The 15,507-nt window shown below is 41.2% G+C and overlaps 1 protein-coding gene across 1 annotated transcript in view; it reads left to right on the forward strand.

Moving 5' to 3' along the window:
• The window catches only part of LOC121958200 (growth factor receptor-bound protein 10-like), an 81,299-nt gene that overhangs the window by 9,285 nt on the left and 56,507 nt on the right, over positions 1-15,507 (forward strand). The window contains exon 3 of the mRNA XM_088090326.1: positions 4,801-4,894. Coding sequence (XP_087946452.1) covers positions 4,801-4,894 — 94 coding nt within the window. The remainder of the gene's footprint in view (positions 1-4,800; positions 4,895-15,507) is intronic.

The raw sequence follows: 15,507 nt of genomic DNA on the forward strand, positions 1-15,507 counted from the left end.
TAAAATAAATACAAAAGACAACCATTTTAGTCAGTATACCTCTCCCTTAAGCCAGAATAAAAACAAAAGTCCAGCCCACTGCTTAACAAAAAGTTATTTGACATGTCTCCCACTTTTTGCACCACCTCCTCTCCTGTCATAAATAAGGAACAGTCGCTTAAATATATTAATAATATTGAGTAGTGCAGCTTTAATTTGTAACTTGGTTTGAGTTATGAGTTAGGGAAAGCCTGTAGTTATTGGAACATCCTGGCCAGTAAAATTTTAAAGCCCTTTCTGTGTGTATCAGCATGTGTACAGTGGCTCTGCGAGTCCACTGGCGTCACACTGAATAACTCCTAGCCTAGTTAGGTGAAATATGGCGTCTCTGCAGCACAACAGACCCACTTCCACTGTCCAACTCCTGCAGAATGAGCTCTTTGTTTCTCAGCTCAGATTCTCTCCTCTCCAACCCTCCAGCAACCTAAAGAATTTGGTTAAAGAGCATCATGGAGGTCTATAAATAGAGCACTAAACAAACAACAATAACAAGCTGCGGGCTTTGTCATGTGACAGGCCTGAAAGCATGGGATTGATGGCATGACGTCTTGCTGGGACTGATTGGACAGCGGAGGTGACGTAGCCTCAGCTGCCTTATTCCTCTTAGTGGAGGTAAAAAATGCAGCTCCCTGCTAACCCCAAACCGTGGGACTGCTGAGCCCTCGTTGAGCTGACATGAAGTGGGATTGGTTCATGTTAGCTTCCAGGAAAGGGTTTTGCACCAGTAAGACTGCAGTGAATAGTGAATTGAATCCCCATAGAAAACAACATTCCTCCACCCTGCATCTCGCAGAGAATAAACACAGTTTGATAGAGCGAGAGAAGTGGGTTACAACATTGCTGTGCGTATGTGTGTGTGTGTGTGTGTGTGTGTGTGTTTGTGTGTGTGTGTGTGTGTGTGCGTGCGTGTGTGTGTGTGCGTGTGTTATGTAAAGCTTGCCAGTTGACATGACACAGCATGGCACACATACACACACATACACCCCATAGAGTCTCTCTGTAGGCACTCACTGTAGGTTTAGTGTGTAGAGATAAGAAGCAAATGAGCCCTCTTTTCTGCATACTTACATAACGCTATACATAACGCCAGGCATGTTTGGGAATCTGGGCAGCATTCCAGGCCTGTCTCTAAAGTTGTGTGTTTGTGTGAGAGAGAGTGTGTGTGTGTGTGTGTGTGTGTGTGTGTGTGTGTGTGTGTGTGTGTGTGTCAGTCTATCTTAGTGAGAACTCTGGATCCGTGCCAGAGATATCTCAGAAGAAGCAGCCAGCAACTCTTTCTCTCTTTTCCCTCCTTATGTATGAGTGTGTATTTGTTAATGTGCATTTACATGAAGAAACCACAGTCCACAGACTCGATGCTCGGCTTAGTTATGACTGTAAGTCGTGAGTGGAGCAGAAAGAATGAAGCGTTCAACAGATTCTCTCCTCCCAAGCAACACTTTTTGTGCATGCAGTCCTGAACATGTCTCTTAATGTTTGGAGAGGTCAGAGGTCAGCAGCTGTACGCAGTGGTCGTCCCAGCAATGGGCATGCTAAGTCTCGCGCTTGTGCTTTCGAGGAAGTGTAGCCGAGATGCTCTTAGAGAAGGTATGTTTAAATGCCTCGATGTTAATGCTGCGGGCTATAGAGTGAAAGGGGAGACATTTGCTGAGGATCAAAGTAATGTCAAGAATACTCATGACTATCCAGAGCAACCCAAATGTGTCATGCTGATGAAGGCTAGGCCCGAGATTTCCTCTACAAGTTCTGCTGACAAGTTCTGAAGAAGCATAACATTGGTTCAAAAAATATATATCTTTAAGACAAGAAATAACTTGCACAAATCCTGGAAGACCATTGGAGATGACTCTTCAGTTTCAGCAGGATAGAGAATCAGAGCAGGCGGTCCTCCAGAAGAAAAGATCATGCTGGAGGACATGATATTTTTCAGACCGAGCAACCTCGAAAAAAACGCCTCAACTGTACTTTTTAGGATGTTAGGACTTTAGGACATTTCTGGGATTTTAGGATGTTGCTGAGATTTTAGGATATTTACCATAGGACGTTTCCAGGATTTTAGGACATTTCAACATTTCTAAGATTTTAGGACATTTCTGGGATTTTAGGATGTTTTTAGGACTTTAAACCATTTCTAGGATTTTACAACATTTAAAGAATAATAGGATGATTCCAGGATATTAGGACGTTTCTTGGTTTTAAGAACATTTCTAGGATGTTTGGGCGTTCCTCAGACTTTATGACGTTTCTAGGATTTTAGGATGTTTCAAGGATTTTAGAACATTTCTAAGAAACTGAAAGATGACAAAAAAAAGTAGGGCTGTGCCAGACTCAGAATTATGCCAGTCGAATTAGATTTGGCTGTTCAACACGAATATTCAACGATTTGTTTTCTTTCCATACAAAGACTTAAAGTTCCAACGTGCTCAGCGGGACGTTTAGTGTGACAGTGGCATTCATGTCACATAGTAAAGAAGCAAGGCGCTAACGGTGGGCTGGAAATGTACAACATTTTTTTGTTGACACTAGATATCAAACAAAAGCCAGAGGCTGTATCATACTCTGTAAGTTCACCACTTCTAAGCAGAATGTCTCTTCTCTCTCCTCTTCTGTGCCGCTGCCTGCATGTCCACAGCTCTCTGTACCAAAGAGTAGCGTGAAAGTCAAGAGCACTCACTTCGAGCAAATCAGGGGAACATAATGTCCCCAAAAGTACACTGTACAACACACTGACTGGCAAAAAACAAATAAAAAACCTGACTTTAAGTAATCTGTCGACTGAGGGTCTCCGACTGATGATTTGAATCTCCGACTTTAAAGGGGCAGCCCTACAGTGAAGAATGGTGGAATGTTGCTCCTGTGAAACTTAAAACACAAGACTGAGTGGCCGACTCACACAAGTCATGAAACTTCAAGAACAAAGTCTCCTTTCATCAAATGTACCACTTACACCCAGAAGACCAGTAATATCAAGAAGGTTGTTTAGAACTATTGGCACATTGTGCAAAACGATCCACATCTGGAAAATGCTCTTACTGACAAACTAATCCTTTTTTAAGTCACATTGTCAGTTCCTAGTTGACCCCTGAGGTAGCATCAGAACACTATCTCTTCAGACTATATATAGAGTCAGAGAAAGTGCATTACTGAGTTCACAATGAAGTTTTTATGGGGAATGTAGCCGTTAAAGCTGACTCTTTTACTGCGTGAGTGCTGCTGAGGGGAGGGGATTTTCCCTGGGTTTACTCTTAGCTATATATTACCACTGCTACTGCTGATATCTGTTACTAGACCCCCGACTCTGTCCTGCCTCCAACTCCCCACACTGTACACAGTTACACTCTTATGTCCAGGAGAAGGCAATCTTGTGCTGATCGTACTTTATTCTTAATGCAGCATTACATTTAATAGAAGTATATATTTTCATCATTGTTTCCATATTTGCCATTATATAGCCTCACATATTATCTTAAAGGAATAGTATAAATTTTTGGCAAACATGCTTTTGCTTTCTTGCCAAGAGTTCAAGAGTTAAGGTCTCTTCACACCAAACTCTAACAATTTAAGTGAACATATTGCTTGTCACTCAAAAAATTGAGCCTATCCATCTGTATGAGCCTATCCGCACTGTATCTGCAACATTCGTATTTCCTAGTGCAGGTTTTTTTTTTTTTCTCAGCTGTTTCAATTGACATACATGCATACATATGTATGTCTGTGGATTTGGAATAATGCTCATTGTTATTTGCATGTTGTTGACATAATGAGTAAGAAAGAGAAAGTTTAGTGAACAAGTTGATGTATCTTTAGCTGGTTAGCTCTAGCTGTAGCCTGCAGACTGTCTCTGTCAGCACACAGGCCCTGCAGCCAAGCTGCCTTCCTTGGAAAGCTTTTGGCTGCTGCTTCTCAGAGCTATAAATCTTACTCTGGGCATTTATGGATGTTTTCGAAGCACTGAGGGGAGCTGTGTGTGTGTGTGTGTGTGTGTGTGTGTGTGTGTGTGTGTGTGTGTGTGTGTGTGTGTGTGTGTGTGTGTGTGTGTGTGTGTGTGTGTGTGTGTGTGTGTGTTTGTGTGCGTGCATACATGCACAGCAGGACCCTTGGCCACAAGCAATTCGTGGAAGCAATGCTTCCTCGTTCTTCTTTTTCCTGGAAAAGGGAAGATTGAAAATTTGTTTGGCTTTCTTCCCTCCCTTTCTCCTCTGCAGCTCTCTTGCCTCGAGGCTGCTTCAAATTAGACAATGTGAGAGGAACTTGGCAGTGTGTGTATGCATCTCCAGACATGTGAGATTGTATAAGTGTGCCTGAGTTACTATGTTTATGCTCTAAAAAAATATTGATCTGCTCTGTTTTTTGGAACACAAATCATATCTGATGTGAGATTTGCATGTGAGAGTTTGAAATGAGAATGTGTGCAAGTGTGTGTGTGTGTGTGTGTGTGTGCGCGCACGCTCGCATGCATGTTTGAGTGCGTGCGTGCGTGCGTGCATGTGTGTGACAGAGGGACAGAGAGAGAGTGAGAGGGCAGGGGGTCGTAAAGCCACAATGCCACAGGGTCAGAGTGTCTCTGAACTTGAGACTTCATGTTCCTCGAGAGCAGAAGGAACCCACCCTTTGTCTGACCCTCTGAACTCTGTGAAAAATAACATGTTGTCTAAACCTTCACTGAAATATCTGACATGTAAAACCCAATGCATGTCTTTTATCACATGGTCTTCGTCTTTGAAAGAAAAATCTTTCTTTTTTTCTGCCTTTTTTTGACAGGAAAGCATGGACCACACTTCTCCCCGCAGACCTGAGGAGCTCATTGTTCCAGGCTTTCAGCGCTCGGCCAATCAAAATTTGCCACATCACCATGGTAACTGTACTGTCTTCATCCAACCTTTGCCCGAAACAATATGGTATAAAAATACGGTCATCATGCCCCAAACTTTCTGAGTTGTAAAAGATGGATGACAGCAGTCCATCCATATTTCATTCATTTCCCTTCCCTTCCCTTCCCTTCATACTTTTCTTTATGGGATGGCTCCACATCCACAGCACATTTGCTGGCCCTCCAAATGTTCTTCCTGTGTTCCTAGAAATTCCCCCACTCCCTCTGTATCTCCATCTCCATCTAGGACATTGTCTCCCTCCATCCATGCAGGCTCTGCTCTCCAGATGGACAGGTTAGAAACAAGTGTTAAAGTGCCTCCCTTCTTTTTTAGCACTGCTCAGCACTTTCTTTACAACCCCCTCTTCACACACACATACATGCGCTAGCCTGCTCCCAATATATTCCCAGAAATCCCTTCAGCCATCTTGGAAAATTGTGGGAATCCTTTTTGGAAAGTGGCCAGCTGGTGGAAAGGAGAGGGTGTAAATTCTTTCTTCTCGAGAAAGACTTTTTTTCTCTCTTTCTGCTGAGTGGTTTAGAGAATTGTCTGCTGGGCTGATGTGTGGTGGTCATGCTTGTGTGAGAGCATTAAATATGGGTTCACGTGAACAGGGTGAGTGGATGTGGTGTTTATATAGGCCTGTAGGTCACCCAGTGCCAGGCAAAGGGGAGTTTATAGTAAGTAGGCCATAGGTCTGTGGGGCAGAGGTGGAGATAGTGAAAAATATGCAGATTCAGACCCGAATACATCCCACAGTTATTAGAGAAGGACTTTTTTTCAACTGGAAAAACTTGATGTTACTCCTGTTCCTCTCACCTACACATAGAAACATTGCCGCTGTTTTATATTCACTGTGGTAGTTGTAAATGTAGTCATGGGAGATTAAAAAGCACCATAGTTGTGTGGACAAAAAACTTTTTTAACTGAATACTTTCTGTTCATTAAAGAGCAAACTCCAGTTATAGAAAATAAGGGTACTTTCACACCCACCCTGTTTGTTTCGGGTAAAACAAACTTCTGTGCTTCTGTGATTAGTATGGTTCGTTTGGGCTTGTGTGAAAGCTGCCGGTCCTCTCCGGTCCGCTCCCAAACAGACTCTGGTACAGTTTGTTTGTGGTATGAAAGAAAATGAACCAAACACAGGATTTTATTATAGATGTGATTTTAGCATTATTTCAATAGCTTGACCAATAATAAATCCATCTACTGATCGTGAAATCTGTCTCTGATCTTATAATTGATCCTGATAAAGGCCAGCACTGCCACTACAGGCATGCACAGAAACGCAAGTGCGCTTTTACTTCATAATTTGTTATTAATGTAGTAATTTGACTCTGCTGAGTGAAGGTTTTTCAGAACTTAAGCTCATTAAAACCTGTGTTCAATAGAACAGGAACGTCTTAACTGGTCTCTCAGCCGCAATATAGTAACCTGATTTACAGCCTGACAGTAGGTGATGCAGACGCATGTCTCTGTAGAGCCTCCAGCAGCTGCTGAAAAATGCCTGTTGTATAGTTCTTGAGTAGTGGAACATTTATGCAGAGTTTATAAAGTTTTGTGATTTTTCCTCTGTAATGTAAAATTATAAAGAAATAATTACCACAGTGTACCCACAGCGGCCCTGATAACATGATGGATTTGCACTCTAATAATAGCCGCCTAATAATGCTTACAATCAGTGTCATCATTTGTCTTTGAGCTCTCCACGACACCCAAAAACATAAATATTAGCACCCTATAAGCATTCAAGTGCTGCATTAACTTCTCTCAGTCACCAGAATTATATTTCCCCATCCGGGTTCTGATGATGCGCTGGTGATGCAGGAGGACAAACATTGAAACTGTCTAATCATCAAGAACAACAAAACTTCAGCATCGGCTAATTTGTTATTTTAAAGATTGGCATTCAGATCAGCATCAGTATCCCATCGGTATTGGCCCAGAATCTAACAATCACTGCATTCCTTTAGATTTTGCTATGCTAAAACAGTCCATCGTATTGTTATATAAACAGAAATCTGCCAAATGTGTCTTCACAGTTTCCAAGGTGACTTCTTCAGTTTTTAGTGTAGCCATCAGTCATCGAGTCTCCCTGAAAATCTACTTTGTAGAAAAAAACAAACTGATTGATGACTTTAGTGAAAATGCAAGACACCCAGCTACTGTTTCATTCTGACTTTGCACTCCAGAGAAACATCCCATCACCATTCCCCTGATGGACATGCTGTATATTTAGGTCACGGGAGGCTCTGGTTACATGCCCTTCATTTATGCTGGGCCTGTCTTTTTGTTGATCTGATATAATGTGTCATGATGTATACCAGGGTGTTGACTGCATGTAAGCCAGCCATTACACTGTACGAGACTGCATGTATTGTTCAAAATTATTATTATCTGCTCTCTTTCAGAGTTGCCCTGCTTCACTTCAGTGGAGTTACTTCATTGAGCTGCTTAATATGAAACAGACTTGTTTGCTGGTTAGATAGCTGGTCAGGCTTAAATGTTTGGTGAGTTTCATCTCAGTAATGATTGTTAAAAGAAAACAGTATTACTTATTTTACCCACACACATAATGTGTGGAAATTTAGAGTTTTTGACTTTATTGTCCTTATGGAAAACATATACCTCCTTCAATTCAAATGTGAATACACTGAGGAATTACAAAGTAATCTCAGTACAAAAAATAGAATTACTACCACACAGTTGTATGTCTCCATGCACCAGTCAAGATACACATACAGTTTAAAACCACACAGACGATCTATGCAATCAGCACAGTTTCAAAGAGGGGACCTAAGAGTCATTTCACCAGTTTTAAACCTTCCAAATGTCTCCTCTTCGGTTTCTGAGATATGGACAATGGACCGAAAAAAGTTTTTGGAGAACATCGTGATGCCACAGTGAAGTTGACCTTTGACCTTTTGGATATAAAAAGTTGGTTCTTCATTATTATATCCTGTTAGACATTTATTTGAAATTTTGACACAATTAATGCATGAATTCTTGAGTTATGGCCAAAAACATGTTTTGTGAGGTCACAGTGACCTTGACCTTGGATCATCAAGTTGTAATTAGCTAATTCTCGAGTGCAAGTGGACATGTTGGGCCAAATTTTTGGAAGCTCCCTCTAGGCCTTTTTAAGATATTGTGTTCATGAGAATGAGATGGACGCAAGGCCACAGTGACCATGACCTTTCACTACCAAACTCTAATCAATTAATTGTTAACTTAACGTTTGTGTAAATTTTTAAGAAATTCCCTTGATGTGTTCTTTAGATATAAAGTTCAGAAGAATGAGGTGGATGCAATGTCACAGTGACCTTGACCTTTGACTACCAGATTCTAATCAATTAATTGTTAAGTCTAATTTAACATTTATGTCAATTATAAGAAATTCCCTCAAGGTGTTTCTAAGATATTAAGTTCACAAGAATGAGGCGGATGCAAGTTCACAGTGACCTTGAGCTTTGGCTTATGACCACCAAAATCTCATCACCTCCTTGAGTCCAAGGTAATGTTTTTGACAAATTTGAAGAAATCCCCTCAAGGCCTTCTTGAGATATTGTGTTCACTATAATTAGACGAGTGCAAGGTAACAATAGAAGTCATCTGAGGTCAGTTTTCATATACAATAAGTCTAGACCTTGATGCTTATGTATTGAATTTATGTGTCATTCTCTACTGTGTCGCTGTCAATTCTCCTCTGCTATGGTGGGGCACACACATGTACGCACACACCCAACTGTCAGACACAGAGAAGAGCAAAGGAGAAATTCTGCAGCTTTTGTGATATGTCACCTGACAAAGAGCGAGTACTGGTTTGGCAGGGGTGATGTTCTCCTGCGGGACTCCTCCCTGTAGCTCTTATTTCCAACTAATAAAGAACTAATTCCACATTCATTTTCTATGTACTGTATTCATCATGGCCTATTTATTTATTTACCAAGTTCAGAGCCAGGAGGAGTACCTTCTCTCTGACAGCCAAGTTGGATCTAAGCTTGTCGTCCTGTGAAGAGTCTTGTGCTGCTTGTCAGGGTCAGCAGTTTCAGCAGGAGAGCTGGTAGTGGCTGGTACTTTGACCAGCAGCAAGGCTAATGTTTGCATCCTTGCCACTGACCCTAGTTTCATGTTGTGTGATCCTAAAAAATGCAGTTATTTTCACTCGCTTCTCAGATGATTGAGGTCGAAGTATCCTTGTGTGTGTGTGTTAGGACAAAGCCCTACTGTAGCGAAGGAGTATTGACAGTGACACAGTTGAGACTGAAATTAGATACATGAGCATATTTATTTTATTTAGGTTTGTAAAAAAGAAAAAACTCTTGACCTGTTGTATATGAAAAGTCACTTAAAATGTCTTATGTTGTGATGTGGAGCTATATATAAAATAAATTCAATCCAATTCAATTTAATTTTATTTATAAAGCCCATTATCACAAAACACAGTTTGCCTCAGAGGGCTTTCCCTCACAGCAACTAAGGAAAAACTCCCCGAAAAAAACCCTGTTACGGGCAGAAAAAAGTTGGTGGAATTCTCAAAATAATGGCAGGGGAAACACCACAGTTCTTCCTTGAGATCCAGTTAATTTTTGTGACAAATTTGAAGATATTCCCCAAGGAGTTCTTGAGATATCATGTTCACTAGAATGAGGCAGGTGCAAGGGAACAGTGACCTTGAGCTTTGACCTATGAACACCAAAATCCCTGAGTTCCCTAAGTCCAAGTAAATGTTTGTGAAAAATCTGACAGATTTCCCCAAGGTTTTCTTGAGATATCGCATTAACAAGAATGAGAAAGGACACACAGACAACCCAAAAAAACATAATGCCCCTGGCCTCCGATATCGCCGGGGCATAAAAAGAATTAGTTAATTGTTTAAGCAAAATGTCCCAAAGTGCATTTTCATTTCATATAGAGTAATATAATTGCACTTTGCCGTTTAAAACTTTTTCTCTGACCTCTAGACAGCCTCAGAGATCGATGATTGCCGGCTGTTGTGGCCAGGGACTGAGAGCACTCATTCAGTGTATTCTGGGATATTACAGGCATGAATTGGCCCAGGTTGTATGGGAGGTTTTGTTAAGATGCCTACCAGAGTGCTGCAACAGTTTATCCACATCCAAAGTCGCAGTTAGACAGGGAGGAGATATTTTCATGCTATATGTCCTCTGGCTTCTTCTGACTGAAGCCAACAGTGCAGTGTGGGCCAAGCCAGTGATGGGAGGAGGGAGAGGAATGCCAATGATACCATCATTATCCTCTCAAAGCTGCACTAGGCTACATTTTTATGCAAAATCCCAGCCGACTTATCAGCCTTAATCACAAAGTGGGGCTTCAGCTGAGGAGAGCTGTCAGAGAGAAAAACACTCCTTTTCCCAAAATGAAGATGATGGAAGACATTTAGCTGTGATGAAATGTTGGTTTTAAGTGAAACCACTTGAAAGGAGATCTTGTCTGTGCATAGAAAATGACAAATTAGAGATTTGTTGTCTGTACAGAGAAAGCTAGGTTTGAGAATTTTTACTGAACCCATGATTCTTCACTGCCCTCTGCTCTCTGAGTTAATATTTAACTCCCACCGAGCCATCTCAAACTAGAGCTATGACTTAAACTGAATAGCTGTAAATGTCAGCCACAAAAAATGGTCTGTCAGTATAAATTTTGAAACTATAAATGGGAATCTTGGGTGTTGCAGAGGTAAATGTAGTTAAGAGTCTCCAACCATGATAGTGCCTCCTTGAGGCCATATGTAGGCACAGCGGTGCTAAGAGCTAAATCCTAATATGTGCATGCTAACATGCTTACACTCAGTACATTTACATGATGTTAGAAAAAGTAGAATTAGAATATTATAATTTAATTCCCATTAAAACTGGACTTTTGAAATATGTATAAGCATATTAGTCTGGCTTAAATCGTACTAAGCTAAATTTCTCAAAGTCGGACCAACAAACCTAAGTAATGCGGTTTTGGATCAGTTTACACTATATGAGGCGAATGTGGTAGAGCAGGTCGTTCTGTAATCGGAAGGTTGGCAGTTCAATCCCCAGCTCGTCCAGTTAACATTTCAAAGTATCGTTGGGCAAGGGACTGAACCTCAAATTGCTCTCGATGCTGCAACATTTGAGTGTGAGTATGTATGAATGGTTACTGACTAGCAGGTGGCACCATGAATGGTAGCCTGCGCCATCAGCCTGTGAATTTGTGAATGGTCAATCACTGCAACCTTAATGCAATTTTGACTCATGTCAACACAGTACAGCTGTGCACAGTATATTGATCCGCTCAACTCCTCTCTTCTCTGTCTCTGTTTATCATGAGACTGCTGCTCTGCCTGGGACAGACATACGCAGTGGAAGTTGTAACTGTGTGCATCACACCAACATTTATTTACAGGCTGAATGACTGAGGCAAGCCATTTCAGTGTTGGTGTGAGCAGCACTGTAACGCACACGTGAGCCCCCCCCACCCCCCCACAGCTGACCCTGAATGGAACCCTTTTTTGCAGCGCAGAGCAGGCAAATTTTAGCATTTTTAATAGTGGGGAAACTTATCATTTCAAACACAGAACCAAATTACACAGACCACTTTAAAACCCTGGACACAGATTATTGTCTTGAGTAACTGTTGGAAATTTCCAACTTTAAAAATTATGAAGTATCACAACCGCTGTCAAGCTGTCAGAGGCACACCAGACTCTCCCTCACCTGACGATGGAGCTTCAGAGAACATGGTGTCTCTCTCTCACCTGATGCTGAAGCTGTTGGGGGCCAGCTGCGGGTGCACGGCTCTCCCACACCTGAGGGTGAAGCCATGGAGAGCATGGTGGGCTCCCTCTTCTCTGTGTCTCTCTCTGCTGTAAAGTAGCCTTTTTGTCAACCACTGTTTTCACAATCAGCATGGCCTGTTTCATCCTCATTGACCTTGCTGTTTCTAAATCTTTGTGACTGACTCTGACTGACATGACAAAAAAACTTTGGACCAGTTGTAACTTTTTCAAATTTTAAAACTAATTTTTACTTAATTTTAGATGCATCTACTAAAAACAGATGTTTCAAAAAACGTCCACAATGATATAAACTCCCTCTGACTGTTGAAACTTTGGCTATTCGAAGATATTTCTCACTTAAGCTTCAATGCCCAAGAGCGGATATTTTGAACAGCCCTACATAAAAATCATCTCTGGCTGTCCTCATGTGCTCCCTTGTTCTTTTCTAACTGTGCCCCTCCCCCAACCCATGTCCCACTCATGAACCCCAGCATCAAATGACCTTGTGTCCCAGACTGTCCTTTTCTGTGAGTGTATGCGTGTCATGCATACCTCTTTGCGATCAAAGATCAGACGGGCCAACTCCCGCTGTTTCGGTATAGCAGCTTCTTTTCCACTTGGTAGGCTCAGCGTGTATGTTAACTGTATGTGCGCGTGTGTGTGTGTGTGTGTGTACATGCAGTACAATGCGGTGCTGTGTCTTTCAGTTCTTCTGTATAATTACATGCACATGCTCATCAACACTGCATAGCGTACATGGCGTCCTAGGCTCTTCTGTGTGCGTCACAGTTCCCACTAGGTGCTTGAAGTGCTAGAATTTTGAGGGGAAAAAAATCAAGTACTGGAATACCTTGAAAATAGCCCCTTTATTTTAGACAAAGTGCTTTAAAAGTCCTTGGAATACATATGAACCACATAATGCTCGTAAATTTTGACCAGAGAATTGTTCACCAAGTCATTATAAATAAATTGCTCAGAATCAGCAGTCTTTATAAAAACAAAAATTCAGCTGCTCTCCCTCTCCTTTCTTCCTCGCCTTGATGATGTCCAGCCCAACGTCCATGTTTATTTTGACTTTCTTCCACTGTTAAAGCCACAGCAAAACCAGTAGGCCTGTGTTGGCATGGCTTCACTCAAAAGTGCACAGGTAAATTTCATAAACATAGCTAAACTGTGTTTAGGTCACTGAAATCAGACTCTGTAAAATTTTGTTTAGAGTGAAGTTATCAGAAACAACGTTAAACAGGGAAAACAGAATTTTTAGTCAGAGTGTGTGCTGTTATCTCCTTCATACATGTTGACACATAAATGTACAATTACTCTCCCTTCATATTGAGCGGCAGAGGCATCAGAATGTGTTATGGAGGTCACTGCTTTAGGTAGCCCTCTGATAATAAAGTGCCCCAAGAATGAGTCTTAAAACCCCGAATTTTGCTAGCATTGCAGCTTCTCCAGTTCCCTTGTCTTGAAGTCAATGTATTTTTTAGATATCTGACCCTAACCCTAACCCAACCCTAACCCTAACCCTGAAAAAAGGTCTGTGGTTAACTGAAGCTGAAAAGAGTTTCATGTTTGGTTCTACGGCATAAAATACGTTAGTACGTATCCCATTGTGGACTTTTTAGCTGTTATATGTCTTACAAAAGATGGTTGGTAACAAGTTTCTAAATGAGACTACAGAATGTCATCATGCCAAGCTGCACAGACCACAGATTTACAGCCTCGTTGTGGCGGTGATGTTAAGTCATGCGACTGTAGTGTAGTTTGTCTATAGCCTAATGTTAGCTTTTTTTTTTTGTGATGACATTTAGGCTTAAAAAATCCTGACATTTGAACCACGAACAAAAGGTGTAGTAGGTATCATAACATTCTGTTTGCCACAGAGTTTGTTTTCTGCAATAACCCAAAATCCAATGGAAAAATTTCATAGGCTTTTTTGAAGAGGGAACCATGAAGAAGCTAGCTTCTCACTTGGCCTACAAAAAGAGGTCATCCCTAAGGCTCTCTACAGATTATTTTAGGTCTCTGATTGGCTGATATATTCTTCTTTGTGTGGCTTTAGGGTTAAGGTTATATTGAGCTTCCATTATATTTTGGGTTGTAATTTGGGATTTTGAGATTTTTATAGCAGTGTTTCTTTGGACAGGATTTTTTTTGACAACAAAGGAGGACAAAACTCAATTTTCAAAAATACCTGTGACCCTGTGGACTTGGTCTAAATTTGCTTGCTTCCTACCAGGGTTGTATTTTTCTGTTTCTTCAGCGAAGAGCTCAGCCAAAAACTGAAAGTGAAACTGAAGTTCCAGCTAGCATCGGTTCCTTACACAACTCCTAATGGTTTTATGATACTCAAGTGTTTTGTTAAGGACTTCATACAGTTAAGCCTCTGAAGAGTGTGATAAGTAACTTTTTACTGAAAACAGAGACACTGATCACATCATTTATATTTAATCAAAAATGATATTTGAAATTAATTATTTGCTTTAAGTAAAGTTCTTTAAAAAATTGTGCTTGAAAAAGTACTTAAAAGCCTCTGTGTGTGTGTGTGTGTGTGTGTGTGCATGCATGCGTTCATGCTATCGCGCATGTGCGTTTGTGTGTTTTGGTGTCCTACTTTAGTGTCCTGATCATTAGGTCACCATGTGCCATGAACAGGCTGGTGAACGTTCCCCAAGTGCTGTAATTTCTTCCTACAGGAATGTCAGGAATTCTGCGTGTGGTGTTTGGGTGGGACACACATGAGACCAAAGGGCTTTGGACACACACAAATACACACACACACACACACACACACACACACACACACACACACACATACAGAGACATGTGGAGACATACCACACTTGTGAGGACATTCATCAGACCTCTTGAGCTTATTCTGCCCCTTACTGGCTTTATAAGTTATTTCTTTCCTGCTAAACACGTTACCCTGCTAGCTGACAGTGCACATTATTGCAAGAAGTGTAGGTTGAGATAATATATTTCTGTAGGAATTGGAAATGGTAAATAATAAGTGCAATCTACAAGATTAACTCCATTTATCCCTGAAGGGCAATTGATTTTGCAGTATGAAGTATTAATCGTGGACTGACCTCGGTTTATTAGAAAGAGGTCAGCTTAAAGGGATCGATAGTTGTGGATTTTTTGAAGTGGGGCTGTATGAGATGCTTATGTAAATCAATGAATTAAATACAGCAGCTGGTGGTCAACATGCTCCTGGTTTGTAGAAACAGATGGGGCACACACCCCACAGAGGTTGGTATTAAAATGTATTGTAGCCAAGAAAAGCCTACCTAAAAAGATCTAAGTGGACGCTATTTTTAGTACTTACACAGCTTTACCTTGCCATCTCACAGCCTTTTCCTTTGGCCCTACATTTCTCATTCACCGCCAGTCAGCTATTTGGGGCAGAAAGTGCTGTTGGCTGCTGTTCTGTGATGTGACTGAAATGAAACTTCACATTGAAAACACAGCGTCCACTTAGATAGATATTGTATTTTTAAGGTAGGTGTTTTTTAAAATGGTTAAAATACATTTTGACATGTTTTGGGTGTGCGCTAGCTACTGTATGTACTACACTGACTATACATAAGTCTCTCATACAGCCCCACTTAAAAAATCCACAACTATCCCTTTAAAGACGCAGTGACTGGCAACTGCCTTGTTGACTGTCCTGTAACAGAGCCCCTTTCTCTGTGGTTTGGTTGGTTGTTCCGTTTGTGGGTGACTCTTGCTTCCAACCTCCAGTTCTTGATAGACAACTCAACCCCTTGAATGACAAGTTTCACATAATCTGACCAATGGCGAGCTGGCCAGTTAGTGTACTAC

Source organism: Plectropomus leopardus, chromosome 17 (genome assembly GCF_026936395.1).
Source record: "Plectropomus leopardus strain MGB_pleo_1.0 chromosome 17, ASM2693639v1, whole genome shotgun sequence".
In the NCBI taxonomy this organism is placed as follows: domain Eukaryota; kingdom Metazoa; phylum Chordata; class Actinopteri; order Perciformes; family Serranidae; genus Plectropomus; species Plectropomus leopardus.